A 24,223-nucleotide genomic window follows, 5' to 3' on the forward strand; every position below is an offset into this window, starting at 1 on the left:
TCCTGAGTTCAAGTCCCTCGTTGGGCTCTGCGCTGACAGCGCGGAGCCTGCTTGGGATTCTCATTCTTTCTTCCTCTCTCTTTGTCCCTCCCCAACTCAAGCTCTTTCTCAAAATAAGTAAATTTAAAAAAGAAAACAAGAGCTAAGACTCCAAAGGTAGCGGAAAATAAAAGGCAAATGTGATTTTTGTGGTTCCTGATTCATGTAAGCTCTCCAGCATATTGCCAACACCTAGCACGTTTTCCCTATGTATTATGGTTGGTGTTCAATAAATATTCCTCGAATAAATGGCCCTATGATGTGTAGAAGATTTTAAAATGAGAAAGAAGGTGTGATCCAACCTTGGGCAGAAGAGTGGGAGGATCAGGTCAAGACAGGAAAATAAAAAAGGAAAAAGGGAAAGGAACAGGAAAGAAGAGAGAAAAGTAAAGTCCAATGGCCCACAGTAAAGGTGGTAGAATGATAATTGATAGCAGCCTCTATTTGAACAAACTTTCCCACCTGTTCTACCCTTGGAAAAAATGGCTTACCTCTGTGACTGGGGTACTAATGAACCTTGAATGAAGTTAAGTAATCTGGATCAAATTCTGCCCTTGCCCTTGCATCTGACATTTCTAAACCTGTTTCTTCTTCTGTAAAACAGGAATAATTGCAGCTACTATGTGGCATGGAAAGAAGTGATGACTAAAAATTAGGTATGCAGTGAAAAAGTCTTAGGAAAGAAAAATAGATGTTTAATGCGCTGAGGTTGCGAGATTATATTTTTACTTGTTATAATATTGTGATGTTATCAAAAGCTACAATTATGAAAATAACAATCCTTACCCTCTCACAGGGCTTTGTAAACAGGAATGTTAACGTGAATGGTAAAGTGCTTTTATTAACTGACTTTACATTGTCAAAATTGAATAATTTAATCCATATTAGATTGTATTTTCATTAAAAATGGAAGTAATATTTCTTTTGTATCCTTCACTGCAACTAACCTGGAACTTTACAAATAAACTTTTTGATTCAACCTTTTGTTTAATGCATTGTGGTCCATATGTATTTTTTAAGTAGTCTACACCCAATGTGGGCTTGAACTCAGGACCTGCAGATCAAGAGTCACAAGCTTGGGGGCGCCTGGGTGGCTCAGTCGGTTAAGTGTCCAACTCTTGATTGTGGCTCAGGTCATGATCTCACAATTCCTGAGATAGAGCCCCACGTTGGGCTTTGTGCTGACAGGACCCTGCCTGGGATTTTCTCTCTCTTGCTCTTTCTGCCCCTCCCCTGCTCATGTTCTCAATAAATAAGTAAGCTTAAAAAAAAAAAAGTCACAAGCTCTACCAACTGAGCCAGCCAGGTGCCCCTAGTCCTCCTGTATTTCCTGTTCCTTCCTGTCTCACATAACATTTATTGGTCACACTTCCTATATATTAATTTACATTAACTTTCTTGTTGAGTCCTCATAACAATATTGATAAATTAGGTAGTATTATCCCAAATTTTGTGTCATTTTTTTATTGGGCTATAATTAACATACATCAGTTCCAGATGCACAACATAATGATTAGGTATTTGTATATCACCACAGCAAGTCTAGTTAACACCCATCACGTATTATCCCAACTTGACAGATGACGAAACTAAGGCTCACAGCAGTTAAATGTCTTGGCTGCAATCATAGGGCTTCTGTGTTTCAGAGCTAGGATTTGTACTCAGCTCTGTGCTCTTCCCACTGTATTTACTGCTGTCATTCTATTTACATTTGGCAGAGTGGGGAAAGTTTGAAACAGTTATCAAAGGAAATCAAATATTAAATTTACCAAAAAGAAATTTCTTGGAGGCCAATGGTAAAATTCTATATCATCAGTTCCTTTTAATGTTTTTAGTTTTTAGAGAGCATGAACGGAGGAGGGGCAGAGAGAAAGGGGGACTGAGGATCTGAAGCAGGCTCTGTAGTGACAGCAGAGACTGATGTGGGGCTCGAACCCACAAATAGTGAGATTGTGACCTGCGTTATAGTCAGACAGTCAACCAACTGAGCCACCCAGGTGCCCCTGTTCACTTTAATTTCTTGGTCAACTACTGCTTCAAACACATGTACATATGAACTCCAGTGGATATAGGGTAAAGGGAGATTATTGTAGACAGAGGGTGCACGCCAAGCAAAAGCACAGACAACAAGTACTGAACTGCCCAGGTGCCTGCCCCTTCACCAGCTGATTTTTTATCAGAACCCAGCAATCTTCCTAATATACTACCATGTTCTCCCCCTCAGTTGCCCTTATCCCATTTGTTACCCACCCCACCCATTTCTGCCTACCTCTTTCTGATTTCTTCTTTTCTCTCAATTAGCCAAAAGGCTAGCAAAATGTATTTGCTATACATTAACATTAAAGTGTCAGTTTGTGCAAGGCACTGCAGGGAACACAGAGAAGAATAAAGTATGAGCCATGCCCTCAAGTTCAAAACAGTGAAGGGGAGACACTTAGGAACAAAATTATTACAAGAGGCAAAATACAAGAGGGAAAATACTTCACAAAGGTGAAGACTGATTCCAGGTGGATGAAGGATGGCTTACTAGAAGGGAAAAGTTTGAGCTGAGCTTTGAAGGGTTAGAATTTAGCAGGCAGGGACAGGAAAGGTGTTCAAGAAGTGGGAGCAATGAGAAGAAATCTGTGGAAAAACACGTACTCTGAGGCATTTGCATCACAGAAATGTTAAAGATAAAGCTGCAGGGGCACCTGGGTGGCTCAGCTGGTTAACTGTCTGACTCTTGATTTCAGCCCACGTCATGATCTCACAGCAGTTGAGATTGAGCCTCGCATCCAGCTCTGTGCTGACAGAGTGGAGCCTGCTTGGGATTCTCCCTCCTTCTCTCTCTGCTTCTCCCAAACGTGTGAGCACACACACACACACTCTCTCTCTCTCTCTCGAAATAAATGAACATTTAAAAACAAATAAAATTTTTTTTAAAAAAGATAAAGCTGCAAAAGATCCAGAAAATGAGGAATCATGGGACTTTTTTAAGAAGGATAATGACTTGGTGAGAGCTTTGTTTTAGAAAGCTGACCTGTTGTGCAGCATGAAGGATGGATTATAGTGGATTGGAAAGTTAAAGGTTTCCCTGGTGAGAGGGAACAAAAATTTGATTCGGATGAGTGTGAAAAATGAAAAATGGAAACAGGTATGAGAAGCAATTTTGGAGAAATGACAGAACCTTGACAAATAACTGAATGTGAGTGACAGAAAATAATTGTAAAGCAACAAAAGTTTTTTTAAAAAAATTTTAAATAGACAAATCATCCAGTTTTGTTTTTTTTTTAATGTTTTTATTTATTTTTGAGACAGAGAGAGACAGAGAATGAGCAGGGGAGGGGCAGAGAAAGAGGAAGACACAGAATCCAAAGCAGGCTCCAGGCTCTGAGCTGTCAGCACAGAGCCCAACGCAGGGCTCAAACTCACGGACCGTGAGATCATGACCTGAGCTGAAGTCGGACGCTCAACCGACTGAGGCACCCAGGCTCCCCAACATAAAAGTTTTGAGTGGTTATGTTAAAATTTCCTCTCAAGAAAAACTTGGTTTTATGCAAACCAAGTTATAAAGGAAAGAAATAACTTCTCTTGCTAATTTTCTTGGGAGGGGGAAGCATCCATCTTGATATCTTTCATGTTAGGCAAAAGGTCAACATTATCCATCCCATGAAGGTAACTAGGTAATCTATTACTGGCTGAACAGGATGCATGCATATGTCCCAGTCCAGGGCCTATGAGCTTGCTCAGGAGTAAGAAGACCCAGAGAGGGGAAACCAACAACTTTCTAGTGCCTCCATGGGCCTCCATTCAAAATGATTCTTTAAAATCTGGACCTCAAGCTTGTGATCTATCCAAGTTGTTTTGTTGTTGTTGTTCTTTGTTTTTAAATACGTTTAATGCCTTCTATAAGCAAGGCACAGTGCCTACTACTTAGAAGGGGAAAAAAGGCATAAAAACTGGGTGCCTGCCCTCATGGTGTTTACAATATAGAGATAAGGTAGATGGGAGGATAACAATAGAATTTACTCATCCTTAGAGAGTAAAAAGGTACAAGTTCTGTTGAAGATAATAAACCACTAACTCAAGAGATGTAAAATTATGCTGTTCAATTATTCACACATTTCCCTATTCTCTATTATGACAGATAAATATTGTGAAGAACTCTAATTTTTGAATCAGAGCCTATTAGCTTTGGTAGAATACTGAGGAGCTGCAGAGTACAGAGAGTGTCCCGGCTGGAATATCAAGTGACTTTTCAGTAACAGCCCCAATTCTGGACTTACCAGTACCTGTGGGGTGTGCAGGCCTACTCAGATCTGAGAGCCAATCCCAGTTTCACAGAGATGACAGAGGGAAGACTGTGTCTCATTTCCGTTCAGTCTGTAATCCTTTTCTGATTCCTTCTCCTTCTCCTTCTCCTTCTTCTTCTCCTTCTTCTTCTTCTTTTGTAAGTAATCCCTACACCCAATGTGGGGCTAAATCTCACGACCCCAGGACCAAGAGTTCCATGCTCCACCAACTGAGCCAGCCAGGCACCCCTCCAATTCATTCTTACTCCTATTTGCACAACTGTCCTTTATGAAACCTCTGCTCCCTTAGAAAATACCACCATTCCAAGACCTAACACAATAGCATGAGTTGAATTCAGGTAATTTTGTACTTTTTCATGCTTGGATCACACCTGGAGTAATGATTATTTCTAGGTATCATACTTAAAAATTTTTTTAATCTTTATTTATTTTTGAGAGAGAGACAGAGTGTGAACAGGGGAGGAGCAGGGAGAGACACACAGAAACCTAAGCAGGCTCCAGGCCCTGAGCTGTCAGCACAGAGCCCGACGCAGGGCTCGAACCCATGAACCGTGAGATCATGACCTGAGCCAAAGTCGGACGCTCAACCGACTGAGCCACCCAGGCGCCCCGATAGGTATCATACTTTAAAAAACATTAATAAACAATAGGTATCCAGAAAATGGTGACAAGAATAGCTAAGATGCTTAAGATCCAGGTTAAACAAAGTCAAGGGGACTAAGGATATTTCACTTGGGGAAGATCTAAAAAAAATCAAAATAGCTGTCCTATAAAATCTGAAGATCTAGCATATAGGAAGAAACCGGATCTTTGCATTACTCTAGAATATAGAATAAAGAATAACAGTAATGGCTTATAAAATAAGTGTGCATCTTAAATAAGTACATGTAACTAGAGGCATGATCGCTGCATTAGTTAGGGGTCTCCGGAGAGAAGGGGGAGGGAGGGGAGGACAGAGTAGGGGAGGTAGAAGGAAGGTAGATTATATGGTATTGGCTCACATGACTAGATAGATATAAATGGTATTGGCTCACACAATTATGGAAGCTGACAAATCCTACAATCTCTAGACTGCAAGCTAGACACCCAGGAAAGTCATTACTGTAGTTCCAAATCCAAAGACTGGTAGGTGAGAGACCCAGGAAAAGCCCATGTCTCAGTTTGAGTCTAAAGGCAAGAGAAAAACAGATGAGCAAGAAGAATTCTCATGAGAGACAAGTTTTTTTTTTTGTTTTTGTTTTTTTTCTATTCAGGCCTTCAGCTGATTGGACAGGGTCCACCTACATTAGGAAAGGCAACCTGCTTTACACAATCTACAGATATGCAAATGTTAATCTCATCTAGAATCACCCCCACTGATATACCCAGAACGATGTTTGACCAAATGTCTGGGCGCTCCAGAGTACAGTTAAGTTGACACATAAAATTAACCATCACAGTAATCACCTAACAAGAATATTGCAGAATTTCCCAACTACAGAAATACTTCGCTATCTCCCTCCCATAGGTTTCTTTTACTCAGATATCAGTGTAGAGAAGTTAAAGTTCTTCCACTACCGATTCCCCTGATGGCTTGAGAACATAGGTCATTTTGCACACATGGCTTTTCCATATGCTAAAATTTGGTTTAGGAGGGAAAAAACTAAATATGCCTAGGAAGTTTGTAGTAGTAATTCTAATAACGCAATAGGACTCGTTTTACCTAACTGTAATAGGTTAAAGATGGCTATAATTTGCTGCCACTTCTATTAACAGGCATAGCTATCTCCCCTCCCCTTGAATCTGTACTAGCTCCAGGATGGCTTGCTTGCATGGCTGTTGATGGGGGGGGGGGGGGGTGGGGGGTGGGGAGGAGAGGTACTCTTGGCCAATAGCCAATAAAGAACCAAAGTTTCCTATCAACAGCCATGTGAATGAGCTAAGAAGCATATCACCCAGACAGGAAAGGCTTCAGATGACTGCGGCCCCAGCTATCATTTTGATTGTAACCTCACGAGAGACCCCTAGCCAGAAGTACCCAACTAAGCTGCTTCCAAATTCTGGATCCAAAGAAACTAAGATGTTTGATGTTTAAGCCACTAAATTTAAATATTTCACAGCAATAGAGAATATAAAACTTTGGGGAGTGTGTGGCTAATAGTGAAGTGCTAAGAAGCCAGGTACACCATAAGAACTTATTCTCTGAGCAAATACTAATAGTATAGTAGTCTAGACAGCAGTTCAATAAAAGACATCCAATCCTTTTTATTTTTCTAAGTTTATTTACTTATTTTGAGAGAGAGCGAGCACAAGTGGGGCAAGGGCAGAGAGAGAAGGAGAATCCCGAGCAGCCTCCTCGCAATCAGTGCACAGGCCCGAGTCAGGGCTTAAACCCACAATAGTGTGAGATGACAACCTGAGCCAAAATCAACAGTCAGATGCTTGACCAACTCAGCCACCCAGGCGTCCCTCATTCCTTTTTAAAGGCAGGCCAGGATGCAGGATGGGAGACATACCACATCTCTTCCAATTTCCTTGTCTAACACACTTCTTACATAGGCTCTTGAAAATGTAAAGAATAGATTCTCTAGGATAACAAGTTTGGAGCATCCCATATTATGAGAGAATTTCCACATATGTATGTAAGAGGGGAAAGGGCAGGTCTTTGGGTCATCCTTGAACTGCCAGATTGGAAACTTCAGTGTCTTGAGTTATGCTACCAGTCACACAGGCAGTGGAAAAAATCAAGTTTTTTCTTTATGGAGCACAATGTATCAAATGATAATCTGTAGAATTCTACATTTTCCAAAGCTTTCCCCCTGCCCATGAATATATTTGAACATTACCACCAAAAGCAAAACTGATTTAGCAGTTTGTACTCAAGATTCAGCACAGCCCACAGTGAAAATCAGTATTTAGTGAATCCAATTCATTCTCTGTAGTGATGATAAAGAATTAAGAGATATGCAATTTGTTGGGACTAATCAAAGTATTTCCTGGAAACCCATACCTTCCACATGCTCTCTCAGTGATAGCTATTAGCCTAAAAATAAGCCTAGAAGAGGCTAATATAGGCAACTCAGTGGTATGTGCTTAATTAACCTTTAATGGGCACCAGGTTGCTGCATAACATGATTTGGTGAGGAGAAAATTTAGGGGAGAATGAGAAATTCTAGTTGTTAATTTCTACATAAAATTTTCCTTTTGATCAGAGAGGGCAAGTGGTTTGATATCATTTGCCAATTCTGATCCACTGGCAATGGCTGCCTAAAATACAGCACTGGATGGTACTGATAGGCAACTGTGCCCCTGTTGTGACTGCAAGGCAAGGGAATAAGGCAAATGTGCCAGCAATCCTCTATCCTTTGAGTAGAATAAAAATTCCAATCAATCAAAGTTCTAAAGAGGCTTGTTCTTTCTTATCTAGTAATTAGCTTCTTGGACTCTGTAAGAGGAAGATTAGAGACAACACTGATCTACGGTTCAGCACCATGCTATGCTACCATTTGTTATCAAGGTCAAGGGTAGTTGTTTTGGGTGGTAAAGGTGGAATGCAGTGAGCACTGGCAGAACTTATATTCTTAATGTAAGTATACTACATTCAAAGCTCTTTGCCCTTGTTACCTCATTTAATTCTAATTAACAACCTAGTCTGTCTTATAGATGAGAAACATGAGGTTCAGAAAGCTTAAGTTGTTCAAAGCTGCACAATTCAAAGCCCTTGTCCGTCTGACATGAAAACCTATATTCTTTTCACAACTCCAAAAATCATTTATGTGGCCTGTGAATTTGTACAGAATACATAGGACAAAGAGAAGATTGTGCCCAGTAATCCTAACCACAAAATTGGCTAACATTTTTTTTTCTTAGTTAACAAATAGTTGTTTTGGACATATGGTTGGCCCTTGGACAATATGGAGGTTAGACGCACTGACCACAAAGACGAAAATCCATGTGTAATTTTTTACCCCCCCAAAACTTAACTACTAATAACCTAACGTTAACTTGAAGCCTTATTGATAACATAGTAGTAACACATATTTTATATGTCATATGTATTATATACTACATTACAATAAAGCAAGAGAAAAGAAAATGTTAAGAATATCATAGGAGTGCCTAGGTGACTCAGTTGGTTGAGTGTCTGACTTCGGCTCAGGTCATGAACTCATGGTTGGTGAGTTCAAGCCCCATGTCAGGCTCTGTACTGACTGCTCACAACCTGGAGCCTACTTCGGATTCTGTGTCTCCCTCTCTCCCTGCCTCTCCCCCACTCACACTATGTCTCTCTCTCTCTCTCTCAAATATAAAGATTAAAAAAAATTAAAAGAATATCATAAAGATTGGGGTGCCTGGGTGGCTCAGGTGGTTAAGTGTCCAACTCTGGGTTTTGGCTCAGGTCATGATCTCATGGTTCATGAGATCAAGCCCTGCGTATGGGCTCTGTGCTAACAGCATCCCAACCTGCTTGGGATTCTCTCTTTCTCTGCCTCTCTCACACTGATGAGCACACTTTCTTTCTCAAAATAAATACACTTAAAAAAAATATATCATAAGGATAATAAAAAAATAACACAAGGAAGAGAAAATACATTTTATTGTACTGTACTTACTGAAAATACCCATGTATAAGTAAATGGGCTTGTGCAGTTCAAACCCGTGTTGTTCAAGGGTCAACTGTAATTTTTTTAACATTTATTCATTTTTGAAAGATAGAGACACAGCATAAGTAGGGGAGAGACAAAGAAAGAGACAGAGGGAGACACAGAAACTGAAGCAGGCTCCAGGCTCCTAACTGTCAGCAAAGAGCCCGACGCGGGGCTCGAACCCACTGACCACGAGATCATGACCTGAACTAAAGTAGGATGCTTAACCGACTGATCCACCCAGGTGCCCCTGTAACTCTTAATTCAAGAAAATTATTTAGAATGATTGAATCTATAACTGAGAGAAGACAGTTCAACCTTGATACATCCAATATTGTGACACATGAAGTCTTTTTTTTTTTTTAAGATTTTTAAAAGTAACCTCTACACCTAATGTGGGGCTGAGACTCACAACCCCAAGATCAAGGGTCACATGCTCTAACAACTGAACCAACCAGGTGCCCCAGGAAGTCTTGAGTAAGTAAAAAACTCACTGTGTGGGGTGCCTGGGTGGCTCAGTAAGTTGGGCATCTGACTTGGGCTCAGGTCACGGTCTTGAGGTTCGTGAGTTCGAGCCCCATGTCAGGCTCCGTGCAGACAGCTCAGAGCCCGGAGCCTACTTCGGATTCTGTGTCTCTCTCTCTCTGCCCCCTCCCCCGCTCATTCTCATTCTCTCTCTCTCTCTCAAAAATGAACTAAAAAATAAAAAATAAATAAGTAAAAAGTTATGCACGCTTTCATATGTTCACTCACAACTCTGGTTCCAATGACATTATTTTTATATAAGATTATGTTACTCAGCCACAATTTCTTCTATTTTCCTTGGAGATTTTTGGAACTTAGCCTCCACAGTGGGAGAATGCTAAAGGTCTATTAAAATGGAGTAACTGAGGGGTGCCTGGGTGGCTCAGTCAATTAAGCGTCTTTTGGCTCAGGTCATGATCTCGAGGTTCATGAGTTCAAACCCCACGTTGGGCTCTGTGCTGACAGCTCAGAGCCTGGAGCCTGCCTCTGATTCTGTGTCTCCCTCTCTCTCTCTGCCCCCTCCCCCGCTCATTTTCATTCTCTCTCTCTCTCAAAAATAAATAAACATTAAAAAAAAATTCACCGTGTTTCCAGAGGAGTTGGAAGGTAAATTAGAAATCAGGATGTATTTTCTATGGAATTAAGCTATTCTCATTTGTGAAAAACTAATAGTGAAATGTTCAGTCTGTATTTTAATTTTAGTATTAACAAATGTTAGTTTTCTGTATGTCAAACTGTTATGGTTCAAATGATAAAGTGTTTTTAGCAGCTAAAATAAAGTCACCAGAGTAAGAAAAATGTTTCAAATATCAGTTTATCACTTGCATATTAACAACAATAAAAATAAGAATTTTCTGACAAAAGAATTTTAGTTCTAAAGTATTTGGACAGCTATCACTGAAATTTTCATTTTGACATAAGATGCAGCAGGATACGGAAGACACCAAAACAAAGCACAAAAGTTATATTAAAAATTATACTCTTCCTTACTTGGCTCATTACTAATCACATTTTCTGTAACTAATTGCAGTAGCTTACTAAGCTCCTGCATTAACAATCCAGGTTTATGCCACAAATACCTGTATTAAATAAACTTTAGGGTAATAATGCTCTATCCACATTAAAAAAAAAATCAGTAGCAATTATAAAACAGGTCAACAGGTAGTCGTGCATCTAAATCTGGTGTAATATTAAAAAATAGAGAAATCTATCTGTTCTTCTTGTGTTTTAGGGAACATCAAGAGGACTCAATTGTACAGAATTCTCCCCATCGATACTTCTTCCACCCTTGGCAATGACCCTGGGTTTTCTAGTGCCAAGTCCTACACCCATTGCAGGCTACTCAAAGATAGGCTACATGCTCTCTTCCCCAGTAAGGTGGCAGGCATAGGCCAATGTCACTCTTTCTCTGTCTCCTTCCTCTGCCCTTCTACAACTACAGCCTATCATCAAGTATTCTTTTTAAAACAATGTTATTTTCTATCCAAATTTCTAAACCATAGTCCATCCTCCATCTCTACATAAAACTATGTCAAGGCATGTTTTAAACTGACAATTACTACAGTGTAACATTACTAATACAAAAAAGGCAAATAGCCATAACTGAATACAAAAATTATGCAAATGTCGACTTGAGTGAAATCACTATTTTGAACTCCAAGATGTTTAATATAAACGTTTATAAAACTAATTATGAAACACAAAGACAATAGAAATATAAGTTATTTATTAATCAATCCACTTACAAAGCAGGTGGCTTAATGCAAGCTTATTGACATCTTCACATATGATCCATGGGAACATGTCTTCCACATACAGACAGTGACGTTACTGACTGATGCATTTGCAATCTGGGGCATATTAAGCATATTTAGACAAATAAAATTAGGCTATCCTGTATATGAAAGTATCTTGATAATATGCATCCTGAAGTGGATTAAAACTTTCTCCAAAGGAGAAATGTTAGTACGTTAACTTAACTTTATATTCTATATTATGCAGTAAATCTTAACTATAGAAATTAAAATTTTTAAATCAGTGATCGACTCTTGGTAATGTATGAAGTGGGCGTCTAAAACCAGAGCAACAGTAGGTTTGTGCCTCACAGTATCTGCAGATTTACTGTTTTCAAGTTTAAAGAGAAATAAAACAAGAGACATGTAGATTCAGCTGACTTTATTTATCTTTAAACTAATAAAATCCCTTAAAAGTGATCCTGGGACCTTTAGAAGTTCTATGAATGCATAGATACCTGCCAATGACTGCAATTCTAACTCCTGACTGAATGTGTTTATTACAAAATCAATGTTAAGCAGATATCGTTACTGTAACGTGCTTAGCAGAAGACTGAACAAAATTCTACATGTCTTCTTCAATTTCCCTAAAATTTTGTTAAATCTGCAAGTATGTACAATCCAGCTAATTGAAATTAATATTTAGTGTTCATCAGAGCTGTTTCACAGCAGCAAAAACTGAATCAGGGAAATAAAGTTCTAAATGATGTAGGAAAAAGATAAATACAATCAGAACAGCAGTCTATATGTATGATATCAATATTCAACTCTATCTGCGTTGTGCTGAAAGGAAAAGGATACACCAAGAACATGTCTATTGATCACTCTGGTGATGTGAATACCACCTGCATCTGATTGAATATGGTTTGTATTCTGTTCCCAGTATTAAGGATGGTATTTAACTCAGAACTCCATATTGTAAATATACAGCAGCCATTTTGTCCTAATTAAGGAATGTCTTAATACACAATATTATCATTTTCTAGAGGATCTTTATACATTAAACTAAAGCACATGATTGATTAAATTAAAGGTTAGTAATGGATAAAAAAAATTCATAATTCTCAAGACCTGGTACTATGTAAAAAACAAAAAGACCACAAAATTCTACTTACTAAAGCAGCTAATCTTGCCTGCAAGTTTAGGGTCACAAGCCCATAATATGTGCAAAGAAATGCAATACAAGGAACCATGCAAAAATACAGTAAAATGATACAGGAAAAATGTCAAACCTAGAAAAAAAAAGCTTTTATAAATACATCAAACTCAACTGTATACATAAACTGTAGGTCTAGCATTAGTTGTACCATATAGCAGAGCCGCACTCTAAGTTCAAGGCTTCCAAATCTGCGCAGGTAAGTCACGCCATCTTTGGTTGACTGCAGTACCAGGAGGATGGGAATGAGAGGGAGGGCAAGAGTTCTGAGACATGGTGTCAACTTTCACTTGGCAGCTGGGCCTCAATGTCCACTCTGCATATGGGGCACTTCTTATTGGTGATCAACCACTGGTCAACACACACTTGGTGGAAAAGGTGCATACAGGGAAGGCGCCTGTTATAGGCAAACAAAACAAAAAGCAAAAATTGCAAAAGTGAATTTCCTGACAACTACACGTAGCATTTATTTTCAAATAAATGATAACATGTAATAATCCATGAGTGTTTTGCAGTTAGCAGGCATCTTCCCCTTTTGTAAAAAACAAACAAACAAACACACATTTACACAGCCTCTCTAACAAGTTACACCTATATTAACACTTTGGACAATATAATGTATAAATGACCACAATAATTAACTGTCACAACTATGAAATCAAATTATATGTAATCTTTACAATTTTAAGAACAACAATTACACTGGCAATTATTCTGATTTGGTTTCTATACGTGAACTGCCAACACAGAGGTTGGCAGTATGTTCCCTGTTACATAATACTGCAAATATATTTTTAATATCAAATCACTGCATTTATACAACACTTTAAAAATGTATTGCATTTAATTCTCTCTCAAAAACGTTAGAACTCATGTTGTAAATATAGCATGTCATACTAATTAAGGAATGTCTTAATATGCAAATATCATTTTCTACCTAGATGATCTTTATACCTTAAACTTGAGTACCTCACTGAATAAAGGCTAATAATATTGTTTTCATGGGACAATTGTTATATCCACTTAATACTATGCTACTCCTTTACAGGTAGGTTAATCTGTTTTGTAATATATTTGCATTATCAAACCATGTTGTATACTTTGAAATTAATACATTATATGTCAATCATATCTCAATAAAAAAATTAGTGGAAAAAATAAAAGTAGGTTAAGAAGTTAAGTGTACTACGCTATCAATTAGAAACTGAGAAATAAAGCTTCCAGGCAATACAGGATAATATTAAATCTAAGTGAACAGTGAGATAAAAGTTACTGACTTAAAAGTGTCCATGTATACTTCCATCCACTGTTAAAAGAGTTGTCATACATTTTCAGACTTCCTAATATTTTATAAAATTAGTAGCTAAAAAGAAGCGTTCCAATTACTGCTTGAACAGGATTGTCAGTGCTGTGAAAACAACTGCCTTCCATATTTATAAACCTTCATTGGAAATCCAGTGTTCTAAAATATCCTTACATGTGGTATGGTAGCCAATTGTTCATAATATTTTTTGTCTCTGCCAACTGAAGAAATATGATAAAGTTATCCTTATAAATTAGGGCAACAATATCATCATACAGTTCTGTTATATATGTTTCAGAACTTGTTTCATATGGCATTATGTTACGTTAGAAAAAAACACAATAGAAATAAAACAATTACTCAAGAGATTATAAAAAGAAAATGCCTAAAATTAACAGTGGGTTAGCACAGTAACATTTCTAAACTGTGCAGCTGCAAAAAGAGAACTGTCCTATAAGTTGAGGGAAAATTTTAGGGCAAACCTAATTTACAAAAGATGCTGTAAGACAAACTGCATGCAGCTAATCTGGACTGCCCTCTTTAAGATTTGGAGAATACATTAATTTAACTGCCTTAGCCTCCCAAGCCTCCAAATTCTCCTTTCTGCAAGATTTACAGAAGACAATTTGACCACAAAATTTCCCTGGCCAAATCCTGGTGTGCTGTGTATTTCCCATTCCCATCCCTTTGTTGGTCATACAGAGACTCTCATCTTTCTATTCTTCCACTCACTAGAAGGGAATTCTACACTTCAGATACTGATAACAGGATATGCAAGCAGTAATCTTTATTTGGTTTCTCGTCTACTTTCAAATCAAATCTCTCGTACAGTTCTGACAACAGACTTTTAGATAATTAATGTCTAGTTACCTCACATCTTCACCTTCCTCTAAAATAGACAAACAGATAGTACATTTTTCCTCTGTGTCTTCCTCAGTCCCTTCTTCCCCATCTTGTTTGCAGTGCAGTTTCCTCTGTGAGAACCAATCAGTTGTTACCTTATTAGTAGAGATGACATTATTGAACAACTGAGTAAAGTCTGTGTTTATTTGAAAAACAAAAACAAAACAAAACCACACATTCACACCCACAACTTATTTCCCAGGTACAGCTGTCACGAATTAATGGATGAATTAAGTGACTACCACCACCTGTTCTTTTAAGACCTTTAAATAGCATGAAAAGCAAAATCAAATGTAACAGAAATTCATTAGTTTGAATTCACCAGTTTCTATTATTTGTAATCCACAATTAGGAGGATATACAACATGAACTCTATTTTTGTCCCATCATGAATACAGTTAAATGAACTTTATCTTACTAATGAATGGTTCAAATAATATCCAAATAAATTATTGCTAATTATACTCATTAGCTTACATAGTTGAAAGGACTTAAATTTAATGGTAACACCTCACTAATACTCTTGGAAAACAGACAAAAACTACAAAGGCAGAAATTTTCATACTTTATTATTCTCTGTATATCACAGGACATTGTTGCCTGTTGAAAGAAACTTATTTAATATGTCTGCACTTTAACTTCTAGATAGACTACTACATAAGGAGTGGAGGGTAGAATATAAAAAATGTATATCAATTAAATGTGCACATAAGTGACAGGCTCAATAATGGTATTGCCATATGATGAAGTTTTGTATAAGCTCTTAAAAAAGAATATGAGTGACTTGTGAGGGCTGAAAGAGAAGGAAAAGAAAATGTGCAAAACTGTGTGCATACCATCCACTTTGTGTTATTTCTGAAGGAGAAAGGAAAAACACATACATATGCACGTTATTGCAAATGCATACAAATATCTGGAACATTACCTAAGAAATCCTTAACTATGATTTTTCTTCTGGGAAGGAAGACTGGAGACAGCAGGGTAAGAAACTTCAAGTGTATATTTTTAGGCTTTCAATTAAAAAATTTTTTTTCTTTAATGTTTATTTTTGAAAGAGAGAGAGAAAGAAAGAGAGAGAGGAGAGGGAGAAAACAAGTGGGGGAGGGCAGAGAGAGAGAGGGAGATACAGAATCCAAAGCAGGCTCCGGGCTCTGAGGTGTCCACACAGAGTGCAATGCAGGGCTCAAACTCCCAAACCGCCAGATCATGATCTGAGCCGAAGTCAGACGCTTAACCGACTGAACCACCCAGGTGCCCCAGGCTTTCAATTTTTTAAAAAACTATGTATGTGTTGTTTTGGTAATAAATAATAGGGTTGCTAGATTCCACAATCTCCAAAAAGGTCCATAATATTAAATTGTATGCATTTCAATAATAATATAGACACTTCATAGAATAAATTCTTACCTTTTTGTATTTATGTGGATATGTACATCTTTCAATTGTCCCCTGGGATGCACCACGATTCACATTTCCTAATCTTTCTTCCAAATGAATCAGTTCCTGAAGGTAAAGGACAATTAGTATTAAAAACCAGGATGATTATTTCTTGAACAGCACTGCCAATATTGTAAAAGCAATGAAGTCCCATATTTATAAACCTGCAATATAAATACAGTGTTCAAAAAGCCATATATGGTAAGGCAAATCGTTGTTTGTAATTCTTTTCTCAGCCAATTGAAGTGGTATGGCAAAGTTATCTTTACGGATTAGGGCATCATATTACTACAAGGTACTGTATGAGTCAGTAAATATGAATGCCAGAAGAAGATGAAATCATTGTAGTAAAATAGGGAAACAAATGAAACAAGTTTACTGACTCCAACTTCCAAAGTGACATGAAGAAAGAAAACAAAATTTCAAATATATTCAAATAATTTGTTTTTCCTGAAAATTCAAACAAGATAGTTAGCTACAAACCAAATTACTTGGGTTTTTTTCCTCCAATAATGTTTCTCTAAAAATGAGCTTAGTCAAAAGCAGTAAGTTTCCCCCACCCCAAATTTAATGGTATAGCTCTTTATCTGACATTTATATTGATTTAATTAATAATACCTGTACTCTTTTATATTAGGTATTTTCATTTATTCATCTTTAATTTTTGGGTACTTTTTGATACCAAGATAAATATCGCTTATAAATCTTTCTGTGATAACCCCCAGAAGTAGTATCAACAATTCAGATCCCCAGCCACCATGGCAATCCTATTCAACTGTGAATACTAACAATACATACATCATATATTCTCTCTCTACATTAAAGAGAGTACTAAACATACCGTTGCAAATTATCTCATTAATTTTATTACACACCTCAAAATTGCCCCTGAAAGGACCTCTGAATGATGTTCCATCCAATCCTGATGAAATGTAACGAATATGAGGGTAGCCTGCCATGTCAGGAACCTATTTTAATAGAAGAGATAGGCTAAATCAAGTAAGAGTAGGCTCAAGTTTTAACACACTAAATAATTAAGACACAATTCTCTCCATTCAGCTAGTCACAAAATTGAACTTCAGTAAGTATATGTAACTGCAAGTTTGCACTCTGTAAAAGGATTAAGTTCCTCTTCAAATACAATCTCGTAAGGTAACACTTAAAATATAATAAAAAAAAAAACAAAAACAAAAACAAAACAAGAATAGCTGTTCCATGAGATAACAAATTGTTTTAATAAATTGTTTTATTTTGCACAAAGACTCCTAAATAGAAAATACCCAAAGTTAAGACTGCTGCTCTTAGTAGCCTAAAAGCATAAAGACTAAAACCTTCGTAAAATTTTGTCATTTTCAGAGAACTTTATTAAATCATAGTAAGAAATCAAAATGCACAAAATTTTCCAATGAAACTTATTTCCCTTACTCTAACTTCCTAACGGCAATAGGTACCCTACTCCTTTTTTTGTTTGGTTCTGTTAGTGAAAGTTATTTTTTTTAATGTTTTATTTTATTTTTGAAAGAGAGAGAGAGAGAGAGAGAGTACAGAGAAAGGCAAAGGGAGAGAGGGGGACAAAGGATCCAAAGTGGGCTCTATGCTGACAGCAGCAAGCCCAATGTGGGGCTCGAACTTACAAACCATGAGACCATAACCTGAGCCAAAGTCAGACCTCAACCAACTGAGCCCACCCAGGTGCCCCTGTTAATGAAAGTTTTAATAGTGTTTTCTGATTCTTCTGTTAGGTGTACTCAATCCTCATTATTCATGGATCCCTTGTGAATTTGCCTACTTGATAAAATTTATTTGTAACTCCAAAATTAATACTCGTGCTCTCTCAATCATTTGTGGACATGCACAGCAGCAAAAAACTCGAGTTGTCCCGTTCCCATCTAGGGTAGAACAAGGCTCTGCCTTCTTCTTTCAGCTCTTATACTATAAACATGGGTCTTTTTTGCGGTCTATTTAGTGCCGTGCTTTCCACATTTTTGTGCTTTTTACTGGTGACTTTGCTGTTCAAAATGGCCACAAGGATAATGCTTAAATGCGGACTAGTGCAAGAAGGCTTCAATATGCCTTACGGACAAAACGAGCGTAGATAAGCTTCATTCAGGCCTGAGTTTTGCTGGCCCATGAGCTCAATGTTAACAACTCAATAATATATAATATAATAATAATAATGGTATCAGGACACCTGATACTTTGATGTCCAAAATGGACATCAAAACAAGATTATATATTGACTGGCTGTTGTTAGCAGATCAACACTGTGACCAGATGCTTGCAGTAACCTAAACTTGCATTTACCACAAGAAAAATGGCTCTATAGTTACTTCCTCAGTGTTTGCACAACTTTACAGAATGTAACTACCGTGCTTAACAAGAATAGACTGGGGCGCCTGGGTGGCTCAATTGGGTAATCGTCCGACTTCGGCTCAGGTCATGATCTCGCACTTTGGGAGTTCGAGCCCCATGTCGGGCTCTGTGCTGACAGCTCAGAGCCTGGAGCCGGTTTCAGACTCTGTGTCTCCCTCTCTCTCTGCCCCTCCCCAGTTCGCACTCTGACTCTTGCTCTCTCAAAAATAAATAAACATTTAAAAAGTTAAAAAAAAAACAAACAAGAGTAGACTGTATTAGGAAAGGGAGATTCTAGGACAGAGCACTGTTCTTCCATCTTTGTTTTTTTTTTAAGTTTACTCATTTATTTTGAGAGACAAAGATAGAGAGTACGATGAGGGGGCGGAGCGGCAGAGAGAGACACAGAGAGAGAGAAAATCCCTAGCAGGTTCCGTGCTGTCAGCTCAGAGTCCGACATGGGGCTCAATCTCACCAACCGCGAGATTATGACCTGAGCCAAAATCAACAGCTGGACGTTCAAATGACTGAGCCACTGAGGGGCCCCAATTCTTTCATCTTTATAAAATCTCCAATATTATTTTTTAGTGAGCTTCCACTGAATCACAACATGCTTTTAGCAAGTATATAGCTTTAAAAGACAATTCATACATAGTAAAGAATTTAAAATAAGCAGTAACTTTTAACCGTCAAATAGATTATTTAAATATCTGCAACTTTCCTTATGATCAAAATCAATACTACCCACCTCTCAGCAGATAACCCAACCTCCTACACATCTCCAAGGAAAATAAAAAATCAGAAAGGAACTCCTGCCCCTCAAATTACTTAAACCTGCTCTTACCCTATACCCCTCCCTTAGTCTCCTTTGTTCCTGAGTCCCAGTTTCTTGGGAGGGCAGCTTTAGCTGTTATTGTTGAGTGACCCCCATGCCTAAGATCTTTAAATACCAACTTACTCAGAGTTCCTTGTGCTTATGCTGTTTGACAGCTCCTTATATGCTATAACCACTGTAAAGTACTACTCCCAACTTCAAAGTCTAAGTCGCAGGTATGATAGAGCATCCTGGAAACCATTCCTGCAGTGTCTTTACCCTCAGTGTTTTACCTTTTACAAAACAAAACAGCTCCCTACTCTATACCACTTTTATAACCAGTAGGTATCATGAATAGCAAATTCAATCTATCTTTGCTGAACTTGTTCTGTAGAACTCAAATTGGTAATGACAAGATCTGAGTCTGTTCAAATCAGAGAATTAGTAAAGCCCTTCTGCAGATCAGAAAATAAAGAATGAATGCATCATAACAGAACCATTAGCAGTTATGACAAAATAAAGCATGTGTCCTAGTGACAGTGGAAAGACTGTCATCTTGGTATAAAAGAAAAATCTTGGTCATTTTTTATATTAAGAAGAGTACATTTCACAATGCAAATACAAATACAGATTTCAATATATCTAGTTTTTTATGGCACAATTTCAGTCTAATAGTTCTCAAATTCTATTAAAACACCGATATCAATTCAGAATGTTTTTTAAAATTTCCAACAAAATATTTAACTTTTCTTAGAAAAGAATACTTTTAGAAGGAGAATAGGTGAGAATTCTGACATTTTCCTCCTTTACCATTAAAGGAAGAGCTCCTAGTTGTAAGTGGTGAAGTCGAGGTGGCGCATGATAATGGGCCAAGTGAGGGTGCAGCGCTCCAGGCGTGTAAGTGGCCGCAGTCACTCCAGCTTCAATCCCCAGCTCCCTGACGAAGGAGGAGAACGCTTTAACGTTTAGCCATCCTTAGAGTGTCTTTATTATCAACAGAAACGGGGGAGCGTGTTTGCATTTTTTAGAGTAATCTAAAGTTTCTTAACTGACACAGCTGAGAAAAAGATAATTTACCCCCAAAACTTAACTATCCAGCAATTAAAACTCAAAAATTCAGTTCTGTGACTATAAGAAGCAAAGCATTTGTACTCAGTTTCACATCCTACAAAGGAAGGAAATATTCAACGAATTACCCTTAAGGTTCCTTCCAATCTACAAGTCTGATTCTACTTGAGGAACATACAAAATATAGGGTTTAGTTTTCTAGTTTATATGAATGTTACAGATGCTCCCAGGACTTGTGTTTGTTGGACAGTGTCTCTGGGTTACTGTCAACAGGAAAATTAGAAGAACCAACATTTCTATACCTTTTAAAGCAAGGTCAAACAAAATTCTAGAAAGAGTAAAATTGGTAAATGCCGAATTTTCATTTATTGATTCTCATTTTATGTTTTGCCTCAAATGTCATTGTGGACCAAGATCTCAAAGACTGCCTACATACAATGGATTCAGAAAGAAAAATTAATGCAAATCTGCTTCCATTTCTCTAAAAAAGACCACACTCCTAGGAGGATGCAGGCTCCATTTCCCTTGTCAATAAGCAGGGGTACGTGGCGGTAAAGCAGATCTGAGTACAGAGGTGGTGGTGAGGGGGGTGGATAAGGAAGTTGTGAGAGTAAGATCCATTTAGGGAGTTAACTTCAATGGCAGATACTTCCGAAAGACAATTAACAAAAAAGCTCTACTCTCATTTGACATGGTTCTCTGACCCAGAACTCAAGTTCCTCTTTCCACTCCAAGTTTCTCTAACTTGCCCAGAGACAGTGCCTCACAGCTAAGCTGGAATTCAGCCTCTCCACATCACCATTCTGTATGACATTCCACTACAAAGCATCTGTTCTGATAGTTTTACCACAGGCTCCTGAGCATAACTTTGAAATAAACATGATACTGACCAGGCAGATCTCTCTGGAGCCTGTCGAGGATGTGAGGACATAGTCTGAGGCACATGAATATGATGCCCATGACCATAGTTTGGGTGCATCCTATGTGGATGGGGTGGGGGCCGTTCATGTGCCCGCCTGGAAACACAGAACACAAAAAGACCACTGGAAATAATTGAATAATTGGTTATTTCTTAATGTAGAAAAAGAAAATCTAGTATTATTACAAACATCTATAAATCAGTCATAAATTTACTTCTGTAACAATATATTATAAAAATATAAAATAATCTATTGATTAATAAATCAAGACACCCTAACCCCACAAATCTCAATGCTCATTTATTACAATGTCTCCAATTCAAGTATGCTCCAAGGAAAAATTTTAACATTATCTTGTATGCTTTCCCTACAGCAGATATTTTACACAGAGTAACAGGAAATGAGTAGAAATAGAATTTTAAAAATTAAACACCCTAGCAAATGCTGCAGGCACAAAATAAGGGAGGAAAATGGAAACTTTTATTTTGCTTTGCTTTTATACTGTAATGACATTTATCCATTTTAATGACTAAAACTTACTTTAAGAGAAAAAACTTTTAACCTTGTGCACTGTTTTCAAACACATGCAAATACATGTTAACACATCTGGGAAACGGAGATTAACTCCATTCACATCTTTATTCTGTATCCCAGATTATTATATTCTCTTCGTCTAAAGTCAGCCACATTTATAAATGTAAATAGTCATAAAATTTTAAACAAAAGATTCCAAGTATTCATTTTTATAGTCTAATTCTTATTTTCTACCACTTTCTAACATATTTACAGGTTTTCATGTGTAAGCTTAATGATTTAAAACGTAATTTTTTCTAGATACTGGAAGATATGAATTTTAAATTGCCAACTTTTAATATAAAGAGTTACTATATTAGCATGCCAGTAATAGCCAGAGATTCTGGAAATAACCTTACATAACTAAAGAAAGAATTTATACATGTGGTAGATTAATTAGATCAAGAATTCTGCAAACAAACAAAAAAGGAAAGCGTTTTTGCAAACATATTCTGAAAAGGGCCAAATGGTAAATATTGCTGGCTGTTTAGGCTGTATGGCCTCTATTTCAACTACTCAATTTAGTCTTTGTGGTGTGAAAGAACACACAGACAATACATAAATGAACAAGCATAGCTGTTGACCTATAAAACTCTATTTACAAAAACAGGCAAGCAGAATTAGAGCAATACAGTTTGCTACCATGAATTAGAAAATCATATTCTCACTTTTTAAAAGAAAACAAAAAGTTCATTTATATATAGTCTTTTCATGATGTTTGGAGAGTACAATACTTTAATATTTAAATTTATAAATAAACAGGTAAAGAATACTATTTTTTCAATGTCAGTTGTTGAAAGTTCTACTAGTACTCTTCTTCCCTCTGGAATAAATCAAATTAAGTCTTGACAACTTTATATGTTGTTCCTCAGGATCATCGATTTTAACATGAATCTTTACTATGTGATATTGAAGAAACCGACAAGAGACTGGTTTACAAAAATAAATGACCCTGGGTCATACCCTGAAAATGGTTTGATTTCTTTAAATAGCCTGATATTGACTTGTTTTGTCAAGCTACCTACAACTCAGGACAAGAAAAAGGAAGATTCTAGTTAGTAAAGAATAATTTCCTAGTGAGCTGAGGATTCAGCACAGTTACATCACTTCTAAAGATTTTAGTTTTAAAAACTAACAGCAATAGAAGGAAGAGGAACACAGCGTGATCGTCTTTTAGAAAACAGAAAACATACGTTGGATGCTGCATCATCCTCCTCCTTTGAACTTCCATCCTCTGCATCACTTCATGAGGATGCAGTCTCTGTGCTGCAGGTGCCGCGGCTGGGATGTGGTGTGAGATTGGCTGGTGTGTGGGAGGAAGATGCTGAGGGATTGGTGCAGCTGTACTGGCTAAATGAGTCGGGGGTGGGGGTGCCACAGGGTGAGATGTTGCATGAGAAGATATCTGAGAATGGAAAGCATGTACAGGATGAGGAATAACATAATCCACTTGAGGTGGAGGCTGAGTCTGAGGAGGAGGGTTTCCATGAGAGTGGGGACAGGCAGAGGCTTGATGATGAAGTGGTCTTGTCAAGGAGGCATCTGTAAAAAAAATGTAGGCACCATGCAGTTGAGCATATATTGCTGTTACATATTCCTTTTGTAGTTTACAAACATATTAGTACACGTTTAATTTTTATGGATACTGTATCAATGCTTGAGTCTGCTCAATTCTGCTTTACAACCTGCTTTCTTCTTTGAATAATCTTAGGTATCTTCTCATGTCAATATATATAGCTTCTCATGTCAATATATCACAGCTTCACAGCATTCTATTATAGGGATACACCAACATTTATTAAAGAAATCGCCATTGATAAAAATGGGAAACCCAACACTAAACATCTGTGTGTATGACGCCTCTTGTACTCTTTCATACATATATGCACGAGTGCATGTGCGCACGCGCGTGCGTGCCACACACACACACACACACACTACTCACGGTTTTTGTAGCATAAATTCCTATAAATAGTTCTTAGTCTGAGAAAATCTTTTAAAACTCAGATATCAGTCAACAAAATACCCTTCCCAAAAGGTTACTATAATTAATATTTCAGTGAACAGCATACAAGAGTACCTGAAACCCTATACTACTAATTTTTTAAATGACAATCAGAAAAATCTTATATTTATTAACCACTTACATTTCTTCCCAGAATGTCTATTCATATTCTTAGGCTATCATTCACCTTTTTCTCAATGATTTACAAGTATTCTTTGTATACATGGAAAGTTTGTCATAATAAGGTATAAACATTTTTCCAAATTGTCTTCTGTTAATTTTGTTTTACCATATATGCAAGTTTTTTGCTTTTGTCAAATGTAGAATTGACACTTTCACAAATATGTAAATCTTGCTTTCCTTTATGATTACTAGTTATAGAGCACTACAAAGAGAAAAGGAACTTGAGAGTTCTTCT

At 37.4% G+C, this 24,223-nt stretch overlaps 1 protein-coding gene across 5 annotated transcripts in view; it reads right to left on the reverse strand.

The window, feature by feature from the left end:
* Window positions 1-11,185: 11,185 nt before the first annotated feature.
* RNF111 (ring finger protein 111) overlaps window positions 11,186-24,223 on the reverse strand; it is a 99,279-nt gene continuing 86,241 nt past the window's right edge. For 2 of the 5 annotated variants that reach the window (XM_030318072.2, XM_030318073.1), the window contains 7 exons: window positions 22,994-23,342; window positions 21,198-21,350; window positions 20,050-20,176; window positions 16,949-17,041; window positions 16,044-16,139; window positions 14,604-14,731; window positions 11,186-12,827 (listed from right to left, as the gene is read on the reverse strand). In XM_030318072.2, coding sequence (XP_030173932.1) covers window positions 12,710-12,827; window positions 14,604-14,731; window positions 16,044-16,139; window positions 16,949-17,041; window positions 20,050-20,176; window positions 21,198-21,350; window positions 22,994-23,342 — 1,064 coding nt within the window. In that variant the 3' untranslated portion in view covers window positions 11,186-12,709. The remainder of the gene's footprint in view (window positions 12,828-14,603; window positions 14,732-16,043; window positions 16,140-16,948; window positions 17,042-20,049; window positions 20,177-21,197; window positions 21,351-22,993; window positions 23,343-24,223) is intronic. The other 3 variants (XM_030318075.2, XM_030318076.2, XM_030318074.2) reach the window with 3 other exon arrangements.

Source organism: Lynx canadensis, chromosome B3, assembly GCF_007474595.2.
Source record: "Lynx canadensis isolate LIC74 chromosome B3, mLynCan4.pri.v2, whole genome shotgun sequence".
NCBI classification, from domain to species: domain Eukaryota; kingdom Metazoa; phylum Chordata; class Mammalia; order Carnivora; family Felidae; genus Lynx; species Lynx canadensis.